The sequence below is a fragment of the Anas platyrhynchos genome, chromosome 1 (genome assembly GCF_047663525.1).
Source record: "Anas platyrhynchos isolate ZD024472 breed Pekin duck chromosome 1, IASCAAS_PekinDuck_T2T, whole genome shotgun sequence".
Classification (NCBI taxonomy): Eukaryota; Metazoa; Chordata; class Aves; order Anseriformes; family Anatidae; genus Anas; species Anas platyrhynchos.
In genome coordinates, this window is record NC_092587.1 from 1,238,300 (window position 1) to 1,257,184 (window position 18,885).

Genomic DNA, 18,885 nt, shown 5'->3' on the forward strand with positions numbered 1-18,885 from the left:
GGATGGCCATAGGGGGCCCTATAGGGCTTGGTGCCCCATGGGATGGCCACAGGGAGCTCTATGGGGGCTTAGCACCCCATGGGATGGCCATAGGGGGCCCTATGGGGCTCAGCACCCCATGGGATGGCTACAGGGAGCTCTATGGGGCTCAACGCCCTATGGGATGGCTATAGGGAACCCTATAGGGCTTGGTGCCCCATGGGACGGCCATAGGGAGCCTATGGGTCCCAGCACCCCACGGGACGGCTATAGGGTACCCTATGGGTCCCAGCACCCCACGGGACGGCCATAGGGCGCCCTGTGGGTCCCAGCACCCCACGGGACGGCCATAGGGCGCCCTATGGGGCTCAACACCCCATGGGACAGCTATAGGGAGCTCTATGGGTCCCAGCACCCCATGGGATGGCTATAGGGAGCCCTATAGGGCTTGGTGCCCCATGGGGCGGCCATAGGGAGCCTATGGGTCCCAGCACCCCACGGGACGGCTATAGGGCACCCTATGGGTCCCAGCACCCCATGGGACAGCCATAGGGCGCCCTATGGGTCCCAGCACGCCATGGGATGGCTATAGGGAGCCCTATAGGGCTTGGTGCCCCATGGGACGGCCATAGGGAGCCCTATGGGTCCCAGCGCCCCATGGGACGGCTATAGGGCACCCTATGGGTCCCAGCACCCCATGGGGCGGTAGGAGGCAGGTTGTGGGGCTCACCAGGATCTGCACGGTCAGCAGCCCCTCTCCGGCGTTGCGCGCGTCGATGGTGAACTCCACGGGGAGGCTGGCGGGGATGCCGCTGGCGCTCAGCCCCGGGCCGCTGGCGCGCACCTTGCTGGCATCGTGGGAGGGCAGGACCTTGATCTTGAAGGGGCTGCGGGGACACAGGGGTCAGTGGGGTCAGTACGGGGAACGGGGTCGGTGTAGGGCACAGGGTCAATGTGGGGCACGGGGTCAGTGGGGGACACAGGGTCAATGCAGGGCACAGGGTCATTGGGATATAGGGTCAGTGGGGTCAGTATGGGGAACAGGGTCAGTGTAGGGCACAGGGTCAGTGGGGGACACAGGGTTAATGCAGGGCATGGGGTCAGTGGGGTCAGTATGGGGAACGGGGTCGGTGTAGGGCACAGGGTTAGTGGGGGACACGGGGTCAATGTATGGCATGGGGTCAGTGGGGTCAGTATGGGGAATAGGGTCGGTGTAGGGCACGGGGTCAATGCAGGGCACAGGGTCAATGTGGGGGACACGGGGTCAGTGGGATATGGGGTCAGCGGGGTCAGTATGGGGAATAGGGTCAGGATAGGGCACAGGGTCAGTAGGAGACATGGGGTCAATGTGGGGCACAGGGTCATTGGGATATGGGGTCAGTGGGGTCAGTACGGGAAATAGGGTTGGTGTAGGGCACAGGGTCAATGTGGGGCACGGGGTCAGTGGGGTCAGTACGGGGAATAGGGTTGGTGTAGGGCACAGGGTCATTGGGGGACACAGGGTCAATGCGGGGCACAGGGTCAGTGGGATATGGGGTCAGTGGGGTCACTATGGGCAACAGGGTCAGTATAGGGCACTGGGATCAGTGTGGGGCACTGGGATCAGTGGGGCAGGGGGCTCAGTGGGGCTGGGCGCTGCCCCTCACCTGCGCGGCACCTCCTGGTCGGCGTACTTGACGGCCACGGTGTAGGGCCCGTCGGTGGCCGGGGTGTAGGTCACCTTGTGGGTGCCGTCCCCGTTGTCACGCACCTCCACCGGCTCCGCCAGGCCTGTGGGGGGGGAGATCAGTGGGGCTGGGTCCCCGTGGGGCAGGGTTCCCGTGGGGCAGCGCACCCCATGGGGCAGGACATCCTATGGGGCAGGGAACTCTATGGGACAGGGCACCCTGTAGGGCACAGGGGACCCCATGGACGAGTCACCCCATGGCACAGGACACCCTATGGGGCAGGACATGCTGTGGGGCAGGCACCCTATGGGGCAGCATACCCCATAGAGAAGTCACCCCATGGCACGGATACCCCATGGCACAGGACATGCTGTGGGGCCAGCACCCTATAGGGCAGGATACCCCCTGGATAAGTCACCCCATGGCACAGGTACCCCATGGCATGGGACACCCTATGGGGCAGGCACCCTATGGAGAAGTTACCCCACGGAGAAGTCACCCCATGGCACAGGACACCCTATGGGGCAGGACAACCTATGGGGCAGGACATGCTGTGGGGCAGGCACCCTATGGAGAAGTCACCCCATGGCACAGGTACCCCATGGCACACTATGGGGCAGGCACCCTATGGGGCAAGGTACCCCATGGATAAGTCGCCCCATGGCACAGGACACCCTATGGGGCAGGCACCCTATGGGGCAGGGTACCCCATGGACAAGTCACCCCATGGCACAGGACACCCCATAGCACAGGACACCCCACGGACACGACCCCCCAGCCCCAACGCACCGGTGGGTCCCAGCAGCGTGACCTCGAGCGGTGCCAGCCCCGCGGCGCTGCAGTCCACGGTGAAGGTTTGGGGCAGGCGGGCGCGGACGCTGGGGCCCAGCCCCGGCCCCGAGCACTTCACCTTGCTGGGATCCACCACGTCCTGCACCGGCACCCGGAACGGGCTCCCTGCGGCACGGCACGGCGCGGTGTCACCGCCGGCACGGGGACAATATGGGGACAGGGGGGACAATGTGGGCATGGGGACAGTGTGGGGCCAAGGGGGACAGCGTGGGCATGGGGACAATATGGGGATGGGGGGAGAATGTGGGCATGGGGACAATATGGGGACAGGGGGGACAACGTGGGCATGGGGACAGTGTGGGGCCAAGGGGGACAGCGTGGGCATGGGGACAATATGGGGATGGGGGGAGAATGTGGGCATGGGGACAGTGTGGGGACAACGTGGGCATGGGGACAATGCAAGGACAACGTGGGCATGGGGACAATTTGGGCACAGGGACAATGTGGGGATAAAATGGGCACGGGGACAAATTGGGGACAGGGAGACCACGGTCAAGGTGACAGCGGGGGGACATGGGCATGGGGCCACCATGGGGATGGGGCCACCACGGGCATGGGGACAGCGTGACAACGGGGACGGCACCGCCATGGGGACAGCGCGGCAGAAGACCCCCGGGAGCCCCCAGCCCCGTCCCTGTCCCCACGCACCGGGGATGGGGTGGCCACCGAAGGTGATGTTGACGTCGTAGTCGCCGGGCGTGAAGGGGATGTACTCCACCGTGCAGCTCCCGTCCTTGTTGTCCTTGCAGGACATCTTCGCCTCCGAGGGACCCTCGATGGCCAGGCCCAGCCCCCCGGTGCCCGCGCCCCTGGGGACAGTGGTGGCACTCAGGGATGGGGACGGGGATGGGTTCCCAATGGGGGTGGCACCGCCAGGGAAAGGGGATTGGGGTGGCCATGGTGGGAGGGGGATGGAGGTGTCACCTCCATGGGAAGGGGACCAAGGTGACTGTGGTGGTGGAGAAATGAAGGTGACATCACCGTGGTAGGGTGACACGTGTCACCTCCAGGGCAAGGGGACCGGGGTGACCATGGTGGTAGGGTGACAGAGGTGCCACCTCCATGGCAAGGGGATTGGGGTGCCCATCATGGCAAGGAGATGAAGGTGCCACCACCATGGTTGGGTGACAGAGGTGCCACCTCCATGGAAGGGTGACAGAGGTGCCCACGGTGGCACAGGGCTGGGGGTGCCACCTCCATGGCAAGGGGATTGGGGTACCCAAGGTGGTAGGGTGACAGAGGTGCCACCTCCATGATAGGGTGATGGAGATGCCCATGGTGGCATAGGGCTGGGGGTGTCACCTCCAGGGCAAGGGGACCGGGGTGACCATGGCAGTAGGGTGAAGGAGGTGTCACCTCCAGGACAAGGGGATTGGGGTGCCCATCGTGGCAAGGAGATGAAGGTGCCACCACCATGGTAGGGTGACAGAGGTGCCACCTCCATGGCAAGGGGATGGAGGTGGCCATGGTGGTAGAGAAATGAAGGTGCCACCACCATGGTTGGGTGACGGAGGTGCCACCTCCATGGCAAGGGGATTGGGGTACCCATGGTGACAGCGAGCTGAAGGTGCCACCACCATGGTAGGGCGATGGAGATGCCCACGGTGGCATGGGGTGACGGAGGTGCCACCACCATGGCAAGGGGATGGAGATGCCCATGGTGGCATGGGGTGACGGAGGTGCCACCACCACGTCAAGATGACTGGGGTGCCTGCGGTGACACGGTGCTGGGGGGTCCCACCACCAGGGTGGGGGGGTGCCGGTGCCCACCTGGTCTCCACGGTGAAGCAGTTGGCCGTGCCCACCAAGCCCCCCTCCAGGCCGGGGCCGTGGGCACGCACACGGGTGGGCTCACAGCCCTCGGCCACGGCCACGCGGAAGGGGCTGAGTGGCACCGCCACGTCCTTGTAGGTCACCTCCACGTGGTGCACGCCTGTGGGGGGGCAAACGTCACCCCCGGGGACAGCGGGGGGTTTGGGGGGGTCCTAGGGGGTGGTGGTGGGGGTCCCTCATGGGGGGGAGTGGGGGGAGTCCCAGGTTGAAGGGGGGTTGGGGAGGGTCTCATGTTGGAGGTGGGGGGCCCTCAATAAGGGTTTGGGGGGGCCCTGGATGGGGTTTTGGGGAGGGGGGTCCTTGTTGGGGAGGTTTTTGGGGGGTCCCACATTGGAGGAGGTGGGGGCTCCACTGGGGGATTTGGGGGGATTTGGGCAAGGGAAGGGGGTCTCTGGCTGTTTTTTGGGGGAGGATCCCACACGGGGGAGTCTTTGGGGGGTCCCTGGTTGGGGTTTTTTTAGGGGGTCCCTCATTGGAAGAGTTGGGGGGGGGCTCCAAACAGTGGGGTTGGGGACCCCTGGACAAGGATATGGGGGCCCCTGGTTGTTTTATTCTGGGAGGGGTCCCTCAGTGGGGCTGTCCCTGGTTGGGGTTTTTAGGGGATCCCTCAGGGGGGGCTTTTGGGAGGGGATCATCCCTGGCTGAGGAGTGTGGGAGTCCAAGGTTGGGGCCACGGGGGTCCCAAATTGGGGGCATTTGGGACGTTCCCAATTGGGATTTGGGGCAGAGGGGGGGGTTCCCAGTGGGCTATGGGGTCTGTGGGGTCCCTCACCGTCCTCGTAGGGGGTGTAGTCCACGCGGTAGGTGCCGTCGCCGTGGTCGGTGATGTAGGTTTCGGTTTTGGCACCCGAGGGGTTCAGCACCCGGGCCTTGACGTGGGGCCCCCCGGTTTTGGTGAGCGCCCGCGCGTCCACCGTGAAGTCCGTGCTGACCTCCCGCAGCACCCCTGCGTGTGGGGCGGCGTCAGGATGGGGGTGACCCCAAGGGGGGGGGGCGTGGGGAGGAGGTGACAATTGGGGTGCCCATGGGGAGCGGGTGCACAACAGGGTGCCCATGGGGAGAAGGTGCCAATTGGGGTGCTCATTGGGGTGCCCATGGGGAGATGTTCTTTGGGGTGCCCATGGGGAGAAGGTGCACAGTGGGGTGCCCATTGGGGTGCCCATGGGGAGACAAGGCCCAATGGGGTGCACAATGGAGAGGAGGCATCTTTTGGGGTGCCCCCTGAGGGGGAGATGTCAATTGGGGTGCCCATAGGGAGTGGGCACACATTGGGGTTCCCATGGGGAAATGTTCTTTGGGGTGCCCCTTGGGGTGCCCACGGGGGTGCCCATGGGGAGGAGGCGTCCATGGGGAGGAGAAGCCCACGGAAAGGAGGTGCCAATGGGGTTGGGGTGCCCATGGGGATGCGCAATGGGATGGAACACCCATGGGGATGTCCACAAAAATGCCCCATAGGATGGGCTGTCCTTGGGGATGCCCATCAGGAAGGGGATGCCCATGGGGAAGGAGATGCCCATGAAGATTCCCAGTAGGATGGAAAACCCATGGAGATGCCCACGGGGAAGGGGATGCCCACGGGGACACCCAATGGGATGGGACACCCATGGAGATGCCCATGGGGAAGGAGATGCCCATGGGGACACCCAACGGGATGGGACACCCATGGAGATGCCCATGGGGAAGGAGATGCCCATGGGGACACCCAATGGGATGGGACACCCATGGAGATGCCCACGGGGAAGGAGATGCCCATAGGGACACCCAACGGGATGGGACACCCATGGAGATGCCCATGGGGAAGGAGATGCCCATGGGGACACCCAATGGGATGGGACACCCATGGAGATGCCCATGGGGAAGGAGATGCCCATGGGGACACCCAATGGGATGTGACACCCATGGAGATGCCCATGGGGAAGGAGATGCCCATGGGGACACCCAACGGGATGGGACACCCATGGAGATGCCCATGGGGAAGGGGATGCCCATGGGGACACCCAATGGGATGGGACACCCATGGAGATGCCCATGGGGTAAAAATTGCCCTTGAGGATGTCCACAAAGATACCCATGGGATGGGATGCCCATGGGGATGCCCATCAAGATGCCCATGAGGAGGGGACACCCATGGGGACGGAGGTACCCACGGGGACACCCACTTGGAGGAGGCACCCCTGGGGTGCCCCGTGCTCACCCCACACCCAACCCACCCTCGTGCCGCCCTCACCTCGGGGCTCCACGCCCTTGCCGTAGACCTTGACGCCGCTGGTGTCGATGGCGGGGTCGACGGTGACGCGGACGGGGAATTTGGGCACGGGGTGCCCGCCGTACTTGATGGTGATGGTGTAGGAACCGGGGCAGGCGGGGGTGTAGGTGATGGCGTAGGTGCCGTCCCGATTGTTCTGGATCAGCACCTCCGCCTTCACCCCCGAATCCGAAATGATCTCGATGGTGAGCTCGGCGTCGCCCGCCTTGGAGCAGTCCACCAGGAAGGTGGCCGCCTCGCCGGCTTTGCCGCGCTCCAGCCCGGGCCCGCTGGCCGTCACCTTACTGGGGTCGAAAACGGGACGGACGTCGGCCTTGAAGGGGCTGCCGGGGATGTGGCGCTCGGCGAAGAGGATGTTGATGGAGTACTCGCCGGGCTCCGTGGGCAGGTAGGACACCGAGCACGAGCCGTCGCCGTTGTCCTGGCACTCGATTTTGGCCTCGCAAGGGCCCTCCACCGTCAGCCCCAAACCCCCCGTGCCGGCCCCTTTGGTGTCGATGGTGAAGGGGGCCGGGGTGCCCACCAGGCCGCCCTGAAGACCCGGACCGTAGGCGCTCACCTGTAAGGGTGGGGGGTGTCGGGGGGGTTAGAGGGGTTGGGGGGCGTTGGATGGATAGGGGGACATTGGGGAGATGAAAAGGGATGGGGGATGTTGGAGAGGTCGGGGGGCATTGGATGGGTTGGGGGACGTTGGAGGGGTCGGGGGACGATGGGGACATGGGAAGGGTGGGGGATTTTGGAGGGGACGGGGGGGGCCAGCTGGGTGGGCACGAGGGGGTGCAAGCAGGGAGCGTGCACCATGAGTGTGCACAACAAGAGCGCACGAGCAAGGGGCATGAAACAGAGGTGTGCAAGGAAGGAGCGTGCAACAAGCGTGTGCAAGGAAGAAGTGCACAAGAGAGCATGAGCAAGGGGCGCAAAACAAACGTGTGCAAGGAAGGAGTGTGCACCACGAGTGTGCACAACATGAGCGCACGAGCAAGGGGCACAAAACAGAGGTGTGCAAGGAAGGAGCGTGCAACAAGCGCGTGCAAGCAGGGAGCACACTGAGTGTGAGCAAGGAAGATGCAAGTGTGAGCCGGGAGCGTGCAACAAGCACGTGTGCAAGCGGGGAGTGTGCAACAAGGGCATGGAGCAACGAGAGCACACGATGAAGGCGTGCACAACGAGAGCGTGCACCACGAGCGTGCAAAGAAGAAGCGCACAACAGGAGCGCACGAGCAAGGGGCACGAAACAGAGGTGTGCAAGGAAGAAGCGTGCACCAAGCGTGTGCAAGGAAGAAGTGCACAACAAGAGAGCACGAGAAAGGGGCGCAAAATGGATGTGTGCAAAAAAGGAGCGTGCAACAAGCATGCGCAAGGAAGAAGTGCACAAGAGAGCACGAGCAAGGGGCGCAAAACAGAAGTGTGCAAGGAAGGAGCGTGCACCACGAGTGTGCACAACAAGAGCGCACGAGCAAGGGGCACGAAACAGAGGTGTGCAAGGAAGGAGCGTGCAACAAGCGCGTGCAAGCAGGGAGCACACTGAGTGTGAGCAAGGAAGATGCAAGTGTGAGCCGGGAGCGTGCAACAAGCACGTGTGCAAGCGGGGAGTGTGCAACAAGGGCATGGAGCAACGAGAGCACACGATGAAGGCGTGCACAACGAGAGCGTGCACCACGAGCGTGCAAAGAAGAAGCGCACAACAGGAGCGCACGAGCAAGGGGCACGAAACAGAGGTGTGCAAGGAAGAAGCGTGCACCAAGCGTGTGCAAGGAAGAAGTGCACAACAAGAGAGCACGAGCAAGGGGCGCAAAACAGAGGTGTGCAAGAAAGGAGCGTGCAACAAGCGTGTGCAAGCAGGGAGCACACTGAGTGTGAGCAAGGAAGAAGCAAGTGTGAGCTGGGAGAGGCAACAAGCATGTGTGCAAGCAGGGAGTGTGCAACAAGGGCATGAAGCAATGAGAGCACGCGATGAAGGCGTGCACAAGAGCGTGCACCACGAGCGTGCAAAGAAGAAGCGCACAACAGGAGCGCACGAGCAAGGGGCACGAAACAGAGGCGTGCAAGGAAGGAGCGTGCACCAAGCGTGTGCAAGGAAGAAGTGCACAACAAGAGAGCACGAGCAAGGGGCACAAAACAAATGTGTGCAAGGAAGGAGCGTGCAACAAGCATGCAGAAGGAAGAGGTGCACAAGAGCGCACGAGCAAGGGGCACAAAATGGATGTGTGCAAGGAAGGAGCGTGCAACAAGCGCGTGCAAGCAGGGAGTGTGCAACAAGGGCACGGAGCAACGAGAGCACGCGATGAAGGCGTGCACAACGAGAGCGTGCATCACGAGCGTGCAAAGAAGAAGCGCACAACAGGAGCGCACGAGCGAGGGGCACGAAACAGAGGCGTGCAAGGAGGGAGCACGCACCAAGCGTGTGCAAGGAAGAAGTGCACAAGAGAGCACGAGCAAGGGGCACAAAACAGATGTGCAAGGAAGGAGCGTGCAATAAGCATGCACAAGGAAGAGGTGCACAAGAGAGCACGAGCAAGGGGCACGAAACAGAGGCGTGCAACGAAGGAGCGTGCAACGAGGGAGCAAGGAGAGCACGCGAGGAAGGCGTGCACAACGGGGGCACGCGAGCAAGGAGCGTGCACCCAGGGGCGTGCAACACCACGGAGCGTGCGCCACGGAGCGCCGCCGGCTCACCTTGGAGGGGTCGGGGGGCAGCACGGCCTCCACGGTGAAGGGGCTGCCGGGGACGGGGTGGCCGTCGTAGGTGACGTCCACTTTGTAGGGTCCCTCCTCGGGGGGCACGTACTGCACGCGGTGGGGACCCCCGCCCGCCCCCGGTTCCACTTTGCAGGGGAGGGGGCGGCGCGAGGGCGAGGAGATGCGCACGTCCAGCCGGCCCTGGCCCCCCGCCCCCTGCGTCTCCACCCCGAACGCCTGCTCCTGCCCCACGGCCACCTCTGTGGGGAGGGGGGAAATGGGGTCAAAAGGGGGGTAAAGGGGTCAAAAGGGGGATAAAGGGGTCAAGGGAGGGGGAGTCCCCAAGGTTCCGGACCTCCCCGGGGTGCCCCGTAGCCGTAAGGGGTCGCCGAGGGTGTCCTGGTGCGCCCACCCCATGGGGTGCCCCAATGGTAAAGGGGTCCCGCATGCTACCCCATGGGGTGCCCCATAACCAAGGGAGGGGGCCCATATTCTACCCCACAGGGCACCCCATAACCAAGGGGGTCCCACATTCAACCAGGGTGCACCCACCCCATGGGGCACCCCATAACCACAGGGGTCGCCAACCCCGAGGTGCACCCACCCCATGGGGCACCCCATAACCACTGGGGACACAACCCTGCCAGGCACATCTGCTCTATGGGGTGCCCCATAACCAAGGGGGTCCCACATTCTACCAGGGTGCACCCACTCCATGGGGCACCCCATAACCACAGGGGTCCCCAACCCCAAGGTGCACCCACCCTAGGGGGTGCCCCATAACCAAGGGGACCCTACAGTTTGCCAGGGCGCACCCACCCCATGGGGCACCCCATAACCAAGGGGGTCCCACACCCTCCCCACGATGCCCCCTGTGCCCGTTGGCCCCACATACCCCACCCGGGTGCCCCCACCCCATGACACCCACTCGCCCCATGGTGCCCCCCGCCCCATAGAACCCCCCCCAGCCCCACGGTGCCCCCCACCCCACAACGCCGCCCCCACTTACTGGTGCTGAGCCCCTGCACCTTGACCTTGTTGAGCTGTAGGGCCGGCGCCACGTTGACGCTGAAGGGGCTTTTGGGGACGGGGTCCCCCCCATAGGTCACCACCACGGTCATATTACCCTACGGGATGGGGCACCTCAGGGTGCTGCTGGGGGGCTTGGGGGGGGGGTCCCAACGCCCACCCCGGGGTGCCCAGGGGCTGCTAGGGAAAGGGCACCCAGAATTTTGGGGGGCTCAGCTGCCCAGAGAGGGGTCTATGGGGTGTCTGGGGTGCTTGTAGGGATTGGGTACCCATAGGGGTGCCAGTGGTGGGGTGCCCATGGGGACTGGGGGCCCATGGGAGGGGGGACAGGGGGTGCTCATAGGGGTGGGGGGGCATAGGGGGTACCCACAGGGGTGGGGGGCTCAAGGGGGTACCCATAGGGATTGGGGGAGCCATGGGGGTACCCATAGGGATGGGGGGAGCTATTGGGGTACCCACAGGGATGGGGGGCTCATGGGGGTACCCATAGGGATCGGGAGGCCATGGGGGTACCCATAGGGATGGGGGGCTCATGGGGTACCCACAGGGATCAGGGGGAGCTATTGGGGTACCCATAGGGATCAGGAGGCCATGGGGGTACCCATAGAGACAGGGGGAGCTATTGGGGTACCCATAGGGATCGGGGGAGCTATTGGGGTACCCATAGGGATGGGGGGAGCTATTGGGGTACCCACAGGGATGGGGGGCTCATGGGGGAACCCATAGGGATCAGGGGGAGCCATTGGGGTACCCATAGGGATTGGGAGGCCATGGGGGATCCCATAGGGATGGGGGGAGCTATTGGGGTACCCACAGGGGTGGGGGGCTCATGGGGTACCCATAGGGATTGGGAGACCATGGGGGTACCCATAAAGGCGGGGTGCCCATGGGGGTGTCCATATGGGATGAGCATGGAGATGCCCAGTGCCGCAATGGGTGGCTTAATGGGATGGCCCCCATGGGGTGGCCACTATGGGGTGGCCTCTATGGGGTGGCCACTATGGGGTGTCCTCCATGGGATGGCCACTATGGGGTGGCCCCTATGGGATGGTCCCTATGGGGTGACCCCCACGGGGTGACCCCCACGGGTGCCCCCCCGGCGCACCTGCTGTAGGGCCGTGTACTTGACGGTGTAGGAGTAGTCGTGGTTGTCGATGACCTCGAAGTCGCGCACGGCCGGCCCCTTCCCCGGCCCCGCAAACTGCACGTCCAGCTTGGCCTTGCCCGCGCCCTTGGTGTGCACCGTGAAGTGCGTCGGCTTGCCCACCTCCACGCCTGCGTGGCACCCACGGTGTCATCAGCCCTATAAGCCCCCCAAGACCCCAAACCCAGCCCCCAGACCCCGTCCCTGTCCCCAAACCCGGTCCCCGTCCCCGTACCCGTGCGGCTCAGGCCGGGTCCCTCCGCCTTGACCTTGCTGCTGTCGTGGCACGGGTCCACCTTGATGCGGAACGGGCTGCTGGGGATCTCCTGGGGGGACACCATCGGGTCAGGGACATGGCCAGGGACAAGGACATGGGACACGGAGCGTGGCCAGGGACAGGGGACACGGCCAGGGAGAAGGTGGCACCGCCACGGCTAAGGGACACGGCCACAGGGTCATGGAAAGGACAGGGCACGTGGCTTGGGGACGCCGCCAGGGGACACTGCCAGGGACAGGGGACACAGCTGAGTGAAAGGGGACACTGCCAGGAGGGGCTGCCAGGGGACAGGGGACACGGCCAGGGGACAGGGGACACGGCCAAGGGATGTGGGTGGGTGCCAGGAGTGAAACTGCCAGGGGACGAGTGGCACCACTGGGGACAAGTGGCACTGCTGGGGACGAGTGGCACCATGGGGGTGGCACCATTGGGCAAAAGTGGCACTGCTGGGCACAAATGGCACTGTGGGGGACGAGTGGCACCTCTATGGCACAAGTAGCACCACTGGGGACAAGTGGCATCATGGGGTTGGCACTGCTGGGGACAAGTGGCACCAATGGGCACCAGTGGCACTGGTAGGGGACAAGTGGCACCACTAGACACAAGTGGCACTGCAAGGGGCAAGTGGCACCACCATGGCACAAGTGGCACCACTGGGGACAAGTGGCATCATGGGGGTGGCACCAATGGGCACAAGTGGCACTGGTAGGGTACGAGTGGCACCAGTGGGCACAAGTGGCACCACTGGGGACAAGTGGCATCATAGGGGTGGCACCACTGGGCAAAAGTGGCATCACTGGGTACAAGTGGCAATGGTAGGGGACGAGTGGCACCACTGGGGATAAGTGGCACCACTGGGCACAAATGGCACCACTGGGGATGAGTGGCACCATGGAGGTGGCACCACAACGGCACAAGTGGCACTGTTGGGCACAAGTGGCACCACGGGGGTGACACCACCACGTCACCTGTGGCACCTTTGGGCACAAGCAGCACCACCACGGCACAAATGTCCCCATGGGGGTAACCCCACCGTGCCACGAGTGTCCCCATCATGGGGGTGACCCCACCGTGCCACGAGTGTCCCCATCATGGTGGTGACACCATGGTGGCCCACCTGGTTGGCGAAGAGCACGAGTGTCCCCGTGGGGTTGTGACACCACGGCGGCACGAGCATCCCCATGGGGGTAACCCCACCGTGCCACGAGTGTCCCCATGGGGGAGGTGACACCACGGTGACCCACCTGGTTGGCGAAGAGCACCATGATGGTGTAGAGCCGGCGCCGGGCGGCGTGTACTTGACGGTGAAGGTGTCGTTGTCGTTCTTGATGATATCGAAATCGATGTCGGCTTCCAGCGGCCCCACCACGCCCGGCGCGCACTTGATGCCGATGCTGACGTCCCCTGGGGGTTGGGGACACACGGGGGGACATCAGCACCCCCGTGACAAGGGTGGGGACATGGGGACACGGGGATGGGTGCCCACCTTGCCCGGCCTCGCTGCAGTCCACGGTGAAGTAGGTGGGCTCGCCCGCCTTCAGCCCCGTCTTCTCCACCCCGGGGCCGTGCACCCGCACGCGGCCCGGGTGGCTGCCCTCGCCCACGGACACCTGTGGGGTGCCCCCGTCAATCAGTGGGGTGTCCCCGTCAGTGGGGTGACCCCGTCAATGGGGTGTCCCCAAGGGTGCGCCCTCTCCGTGCGCCATGCGCCCCGTATCCGTGCCATGCGCCCTGGTGCGCCCCTGATGCGCCCGGCACCCCATAACCAAAGCACCCCACTCGCCTTGCGCCTGGCACCCAAAACCCCAATGCACCCCACGCACCCCATAGAAATACCCCAAAGCCCTGGCATCCTAATGCTTGCAACTGGCACCCCATATTTCCCCACACACACACCCCATAACCAAACAGCCCCTTCTTCTTGTTCCTTGCGCCCCACACTCCTCCAGACCCCACACACCCCATAGCTGCACCGGGCACCCCATGCACCCCATATCCATTCCAGCACCTTCTCCTCACTCCTAGCACCCCAAAACCCCAATGCACCCCATACCCCATGCACCCCATAACCCCTTCACCCCATATCCATTCCAGCACCTTCTCCTTGCTCCTGGCACCCCAAAACCCCAATGCACCCCACATACCCCATAGAAATACCCCAAAGCCCTGGCACCCTGATGCTTGCAGCTGGCACCCCATATTTCCCCCCCACACACCCCATAACCAAACCAGCCCCTTCTCCTTGCTCCTGGCACCCCACACCCCATTGCACCCCATACCCCATGCACCCCATAACCCCTTCACCCCATATCCATTCCAGCGCCTCGCCTTGCTCCTGGCACCCCAAAATCCCAACGCACCCCACGCACCCTATAGAAATACCCCAAAGCCCTGGCATCCTGATGCTTGCAACTGGCACCCCATATTACCCCCCCACACGCACCCTATAACCAAACCAGTGCCTTGCCTTGCTCCTGGCACCCCAAAACCCCATATAAATACCCCAAAGCCCTGGCATCCTAATGCTTGCAACTGGCACCCCATATTTCCCCACACACACACCCCATAACCAAACCAGCCCCTTCTTCTTGTTCCTTGCGCCCCACACTCCTCCAGACCCCACACACCCCATAGCTGCACCGGGCACCCCATGCACCCCATATCCATTCCAGCACCTTCTCCTCACTCCTAGCACCCCAAAACCCCAATGCACCCCACACACCCCACACCCCATGCACCCCACATCCATGCCCAGCCCCTTCTCCTTGCGCCCCACACTCCAATGCACCCCACACGCCCCATAGCAGCACCGGGCACCCCATGCACCCCATATCCATTCCAGCCCCTTCTCCTCACTCCTGGCACCCCAAAACCCCCCCACACCCCACGTACCCCCCACCCCCCACCCTCCCCCTTCCTCCTGGCACCCCGACACCCCCCATTACCCCTCCGAACCCCTTTCCCCTCACCCCCCCCGGGTCCCCCCTCACACCCCCCACACCCCCCCCAGACCCCCCAGACCCCATAGACCCCCCCACTCACCCGGAAGGGGCTTCGGGGCACGTTGACCCCCCCCCAGGTGACGATGATGGTGTGCTTGATGGCACGGCTGGGCACGTAGGCGCACTGGTAGGTGCCGTCCCCGTTATCCTTCACCTTGATATCAATGGGGCACCCCTCGGCGTCCTGGGGGGGGGCGGGGGGGTTAATATTGATGAGAGACCCCTGGCATAACCCTGAGACCCCCCCGGGACCCCCCCCCCCCCGGGGACCCACCTGTGCGTAAAGCCGCAGGTCCCCGCGGCCGGCGCCGCGCGCGTCGATGGTGAATTCGGCGGGGCGCTGCACAATCACCCCGGTGGGCTCCAATCCCGGCCCCCACGCCTTCACCTGGGGGGGGGGGACACGAAGGGTAAGGTGCGGGGGGGGGGTCTGGGGGAGGCCCCCGAATTGGGGAGGTGTGGGGGCGGTTGTAGGAAGGAGATGTGGGGGGGGTGGGGGAAGGGGGGAGGGGGATCTGGGGGGGGTGAGGGGGACCGGGGGGGTGGGGGGGAAAGGAGGGGGGGGTGTGGGGGTGTAGGGGGGCGTGGGGGGGGTGGAGGGAGCTGGGGGGTGTGGGGGGGGGACATGGGGGGAGAAGGGGGGCATGGGGGGGACATGGGGGGGTCACAGGGGGGGATATGGGGGGGAAATGGGGGGGTCACAGCGGGATGTGGGGACATGGGGGGGACATGGGGGGACACAGAGCACTGGGGGGGGCACAGGGGGACATGGGGAGAAGGAGGGGGACACAGGGCACTGGGGGGGGGCACGGGTGACAAGTGGTCAGAAGGGGACACGGGGGGACATGGGGGGGTCATGGGGGGGACACAGGGGGGAAATGGGGGGGTCACAGGGGGATGCGGGGACATAGAGGGGGACATGGGGGGACACAGGGCACTGGGGGGGGCACAGGGGGACATGGGGAGAAGGAGGGGGGGACAGGGCACTGGGGGGGGGCACAAGTGACAAGTGGTCAGAAGGGGACACGGGGGGACATGGGGGGGTCATGGGGGGGACATGGCACTGGGGGGGGGCACAGGGGGACATGGGGGGGGAAGCAGGGGGACACAGGGCAATGGGGGGGCACAGGGCACTGAGGGGGGGCACAGGGGGACATGGGGAGAAGGAGGGGGACGCAGGGCAATGGGGGGGGGCACAAGTGACAAGTGGTCAGAAGGGGACACGGGGGGACATAGGGGGACATAGGGGGACAGGAGGGGACATGGGGGGGGCAAAAAAGGATGTCACTGGGGGGGGGGGACAGAGAAAACACAGGGGGGGGGGGACAGATGGGGACCCAGGGATGGCACCGGGATCATAGGAGGGGACACGGAGGGGACACGGGGTGGACACAAGGGGGAGGTGACATGGGGGGGGGGGTCCCGGGGGGGGGGGGTCACCTTTTCGGGGAAGCAGTCGGGGGGGGCGGGCAGGATGCGGGCGATGAAGGGGCTGTCGCGGATGTCGTCGTCGTCGCACACCACGTGCACCGCGTACTCGCCCGGCTCCGTGGGCCAGTACCGCACGTCGCAGGAGCCGTCCCCGCGGGTCGTCACACTCGATTTTGGCCTGGGAGGGGCCCTCGATGGAGAAACCTGGGGGGGGGACACAGGGGACACACGGGGAGGGGTCATGGGGACGTGGAGGTGGCACCCGGGTGAGGTTTTGGGATCAAAGTGGGGTTCTCGGCACCAAAATGTGGTCGTGTCCCCAGGGTGGTGGCACCAAACTGTGCTTGTCACCACGGTGTGGTGCCACCATCCCCGTGTCCCCAGCATGGTGACCAGGATGTCCCTGGGGTGGTAGCATCCAGAACAGCTCTGTGTCCCCACCGTGGTGGCACCAAACCCTATCCCAAATGTCCTCACCGTGGTGGCACCAAATCTGTCCCCATGTCCCCACCATGGTGCCACCAAACCCAAACCCACATCCCCACCACGGTGCCACCCATCCTGTCCCCATACCTCACCATGGTGCCACCCAATGTCCCCACCACGGTGCCACCAAACCCATACCCACATCCCCACCGTGGTGCCACCCACCCTATCCCCAATGTCCCCACCATGGTGTCACCCCATCCTGTCCCCATGTCCCACAGTGCCACCAAACCCAAACCCACATCCCCACCACGGTGCCACACCATCTTGTCCCCATACCACACCATGGTGCCACCAAACCCGTCCCCAGGTCCCCATCATGGTGCCACCAAACCCAAACCCACATCCCCACCGTGGTGTCACCCATCCTGTCCCCTTGTCCCCACTGTGGTACCACCAAACCCAAACCCACATCCCCACCACGGTGCCACACCACCTTGTCCCCATTCTTCACCATGGTGCCACCCAATGTCCCCACCATGGTGTCACCAAACCTGTCCCCATGTCCCCACCATGGTGCCACCAGTTATACCCACATCCCCACCATGGTGTCACCCACCCTATCCCCAACGTCCCCATCACAGTGCCACCAAACCCATGCCTGTGTCCCCACCATGGTGCCACCAAACCTGCCCCCGTGTCCCCACCACAGTGCCACCAAACCCATACCCACATCCCCACCACGGTGCCACCCCATCTTGTCCCCATACCTCACCACAGTGCCACCCAATGTCCCCACCGTGGTGCCACCAAACCCATACCCACATCCCTACCATGGTGTCACCCATCCTGTCCCCAGTGTCCCCACCACAGTGCCACACCACCTTGTCCCCATATCTCACCATGGTGCCACCAAACCCGTCCCCATGTCCCCATCATGGTACCACCAAACCCATGCCTGTGTCCCCACCATGGTGCCACCCCATTCTGTCCCCACCTCCCCACCGTGGTGCCACCCACCCTATCCCAAATGTCCCCACCACGGTGCCACCAAACCCATACCCACATCCCCACCGTGGTGCCACCAAACCTGTCCCCAGGTCCCCACCACAGTGCCACCAAACCCATGCCCATGTCCCCACCATGGTGCCACCCCATCTTGTCCCCATACCTCACCATGGTGCCACCCAATGTCCCCACCATGGTGCCACCAAACCTGTCCCCATGTCCCCACCATGGTGCCACCCACCCCATCCCAATGTCCCCACCGTGGTGCCACCCACCCTATCCCCAATGTCGCCACCATGGTGCCACCCCATCCTGTCCCCATGTCCCCACTATGGCACCACCAAACCTGTCCCCATAACCCCACCGTGGTGCCACCAAACCTGTCCCCACATCCCCACCATGGTGCCACCCACCCTATCCCAAATGTCCCCACCACGGTGCCACCAAACCCATCCCCACACCCCACCCCGCTTCACCCCACCCCACCCCGACTCCCCACCCCGGCGACCCCCCCTCACCCCATGCCCACCCCCCCACCCCCCCAACTCACCCAGTGTCCCCACTTCGGTGCCGATGGCCTCCACCACGAAATCCGCCGACCTCCCCACCACGCCGGTCTCCAACCCCGGCCCCCAGGCGCGCACCTTCTGCGCCCCCGCCTCGGGGGACACCTGCACCTCGAAGGGGCTGCGGGGAGGGAGGGGGTCCGGGGATAAGTGTGGTGGTTGGGGGGGGACACCCCCATGACCCCCCCCTCCCCAAAAAATCCCCGCCGCTCACCTGCGGGGGATGGCGCAGCCCCCCCAGGTGATGGCCACCAGGTGGGTGCCGGGTTGCAGCGGGCGGTACTCGCAGGCGAAGACCCCGTCCCCAACGTCCCGCACCGACACCGGCAGCTCCCCTCCGTCTGGGGGGGGGCACACACAATGGGGGGGCACCTCGGGGTGCCCCCCCCAACGGGGAGACCCCCCCACGCACGCACCCAACCGTGCGCCCCCCGCACCGTGCGCCCATGGGGAGCCCTTGGGTACCCCAATTGTGCGCCCCCACCCCAATCTGTGACCCCCCCACCTCAATTCGTACCCCCCCAGAACCCCCCCACTACGGATTTCACCCCCCCCTATGGATTTCCCCCTCCCCGACCCCCCCACAATCGATTTACCCCCCCCCCAGGGTACCCCCAGAACAACTCCAGGGCACCCCCACAGCACCCCATGGGCACCCCCAGCCGTGCGCCCCCCCCCCAAAAAAAAGGGCACCCCAAAACACCCCCAGGACACCCCCCCCGCCGA

The 18,885-nt window shown here is 64.7% G+C and overlaps 1 protein-coding gene across 1 annotated transcript in view; it reads right to left on the minus strand.

Moving 5' to 3' along the window:
- FLNC (filamin C) overlaps positions 1-18,885 on the minus strand; it is a 54,250-nt gene that overhangs the window by 24,050 nt on the left and 11,315 nt on the right. The window contains 20 exon segments of the mRNA XM_072037389.1: positions 710-866; positions 1,626-1,749; positions 2,436-2,603; positions 3,147-3,307; positions 4,269-4,431; positions 5,104-5,277; positions 6,559-7,156; positions 9,274-9,536; positions 10,286-10,403; positions 11,411-11,580; positions 11,685-11,775; positions 12,971-13,002; positions 13,005-13,130; positions 13,213-13,336; positions 14,769-14,912; positions 15,003-15,116; positions 16,169-16,315; positions 16,317-16,363; positions 18,144-18,280; positions 18,374-18,505. Coding sequence (XP_071893490.1) covers positions 710-866; positions 1,626-1,749; positions 2,436-2,603; positions 3,147-3,307; positions 4,269-4,431; positions 5,104-5,277; positions 6,559-7,156; positions 9,274-9,536; positions 10,286-10,403; positions 11,411-11,580; positions 11,685-11,775; positions 12,971-13,002; positions 13,005-13,130; positions 13,213-13,336; positions 14,769-14,912; positions 15,003-15,116; positions 16,169-16,315; positions 16,317-16,363; positions 18,144-18,280; positions 18,374-18,505 — 3,190 coding nt within the window.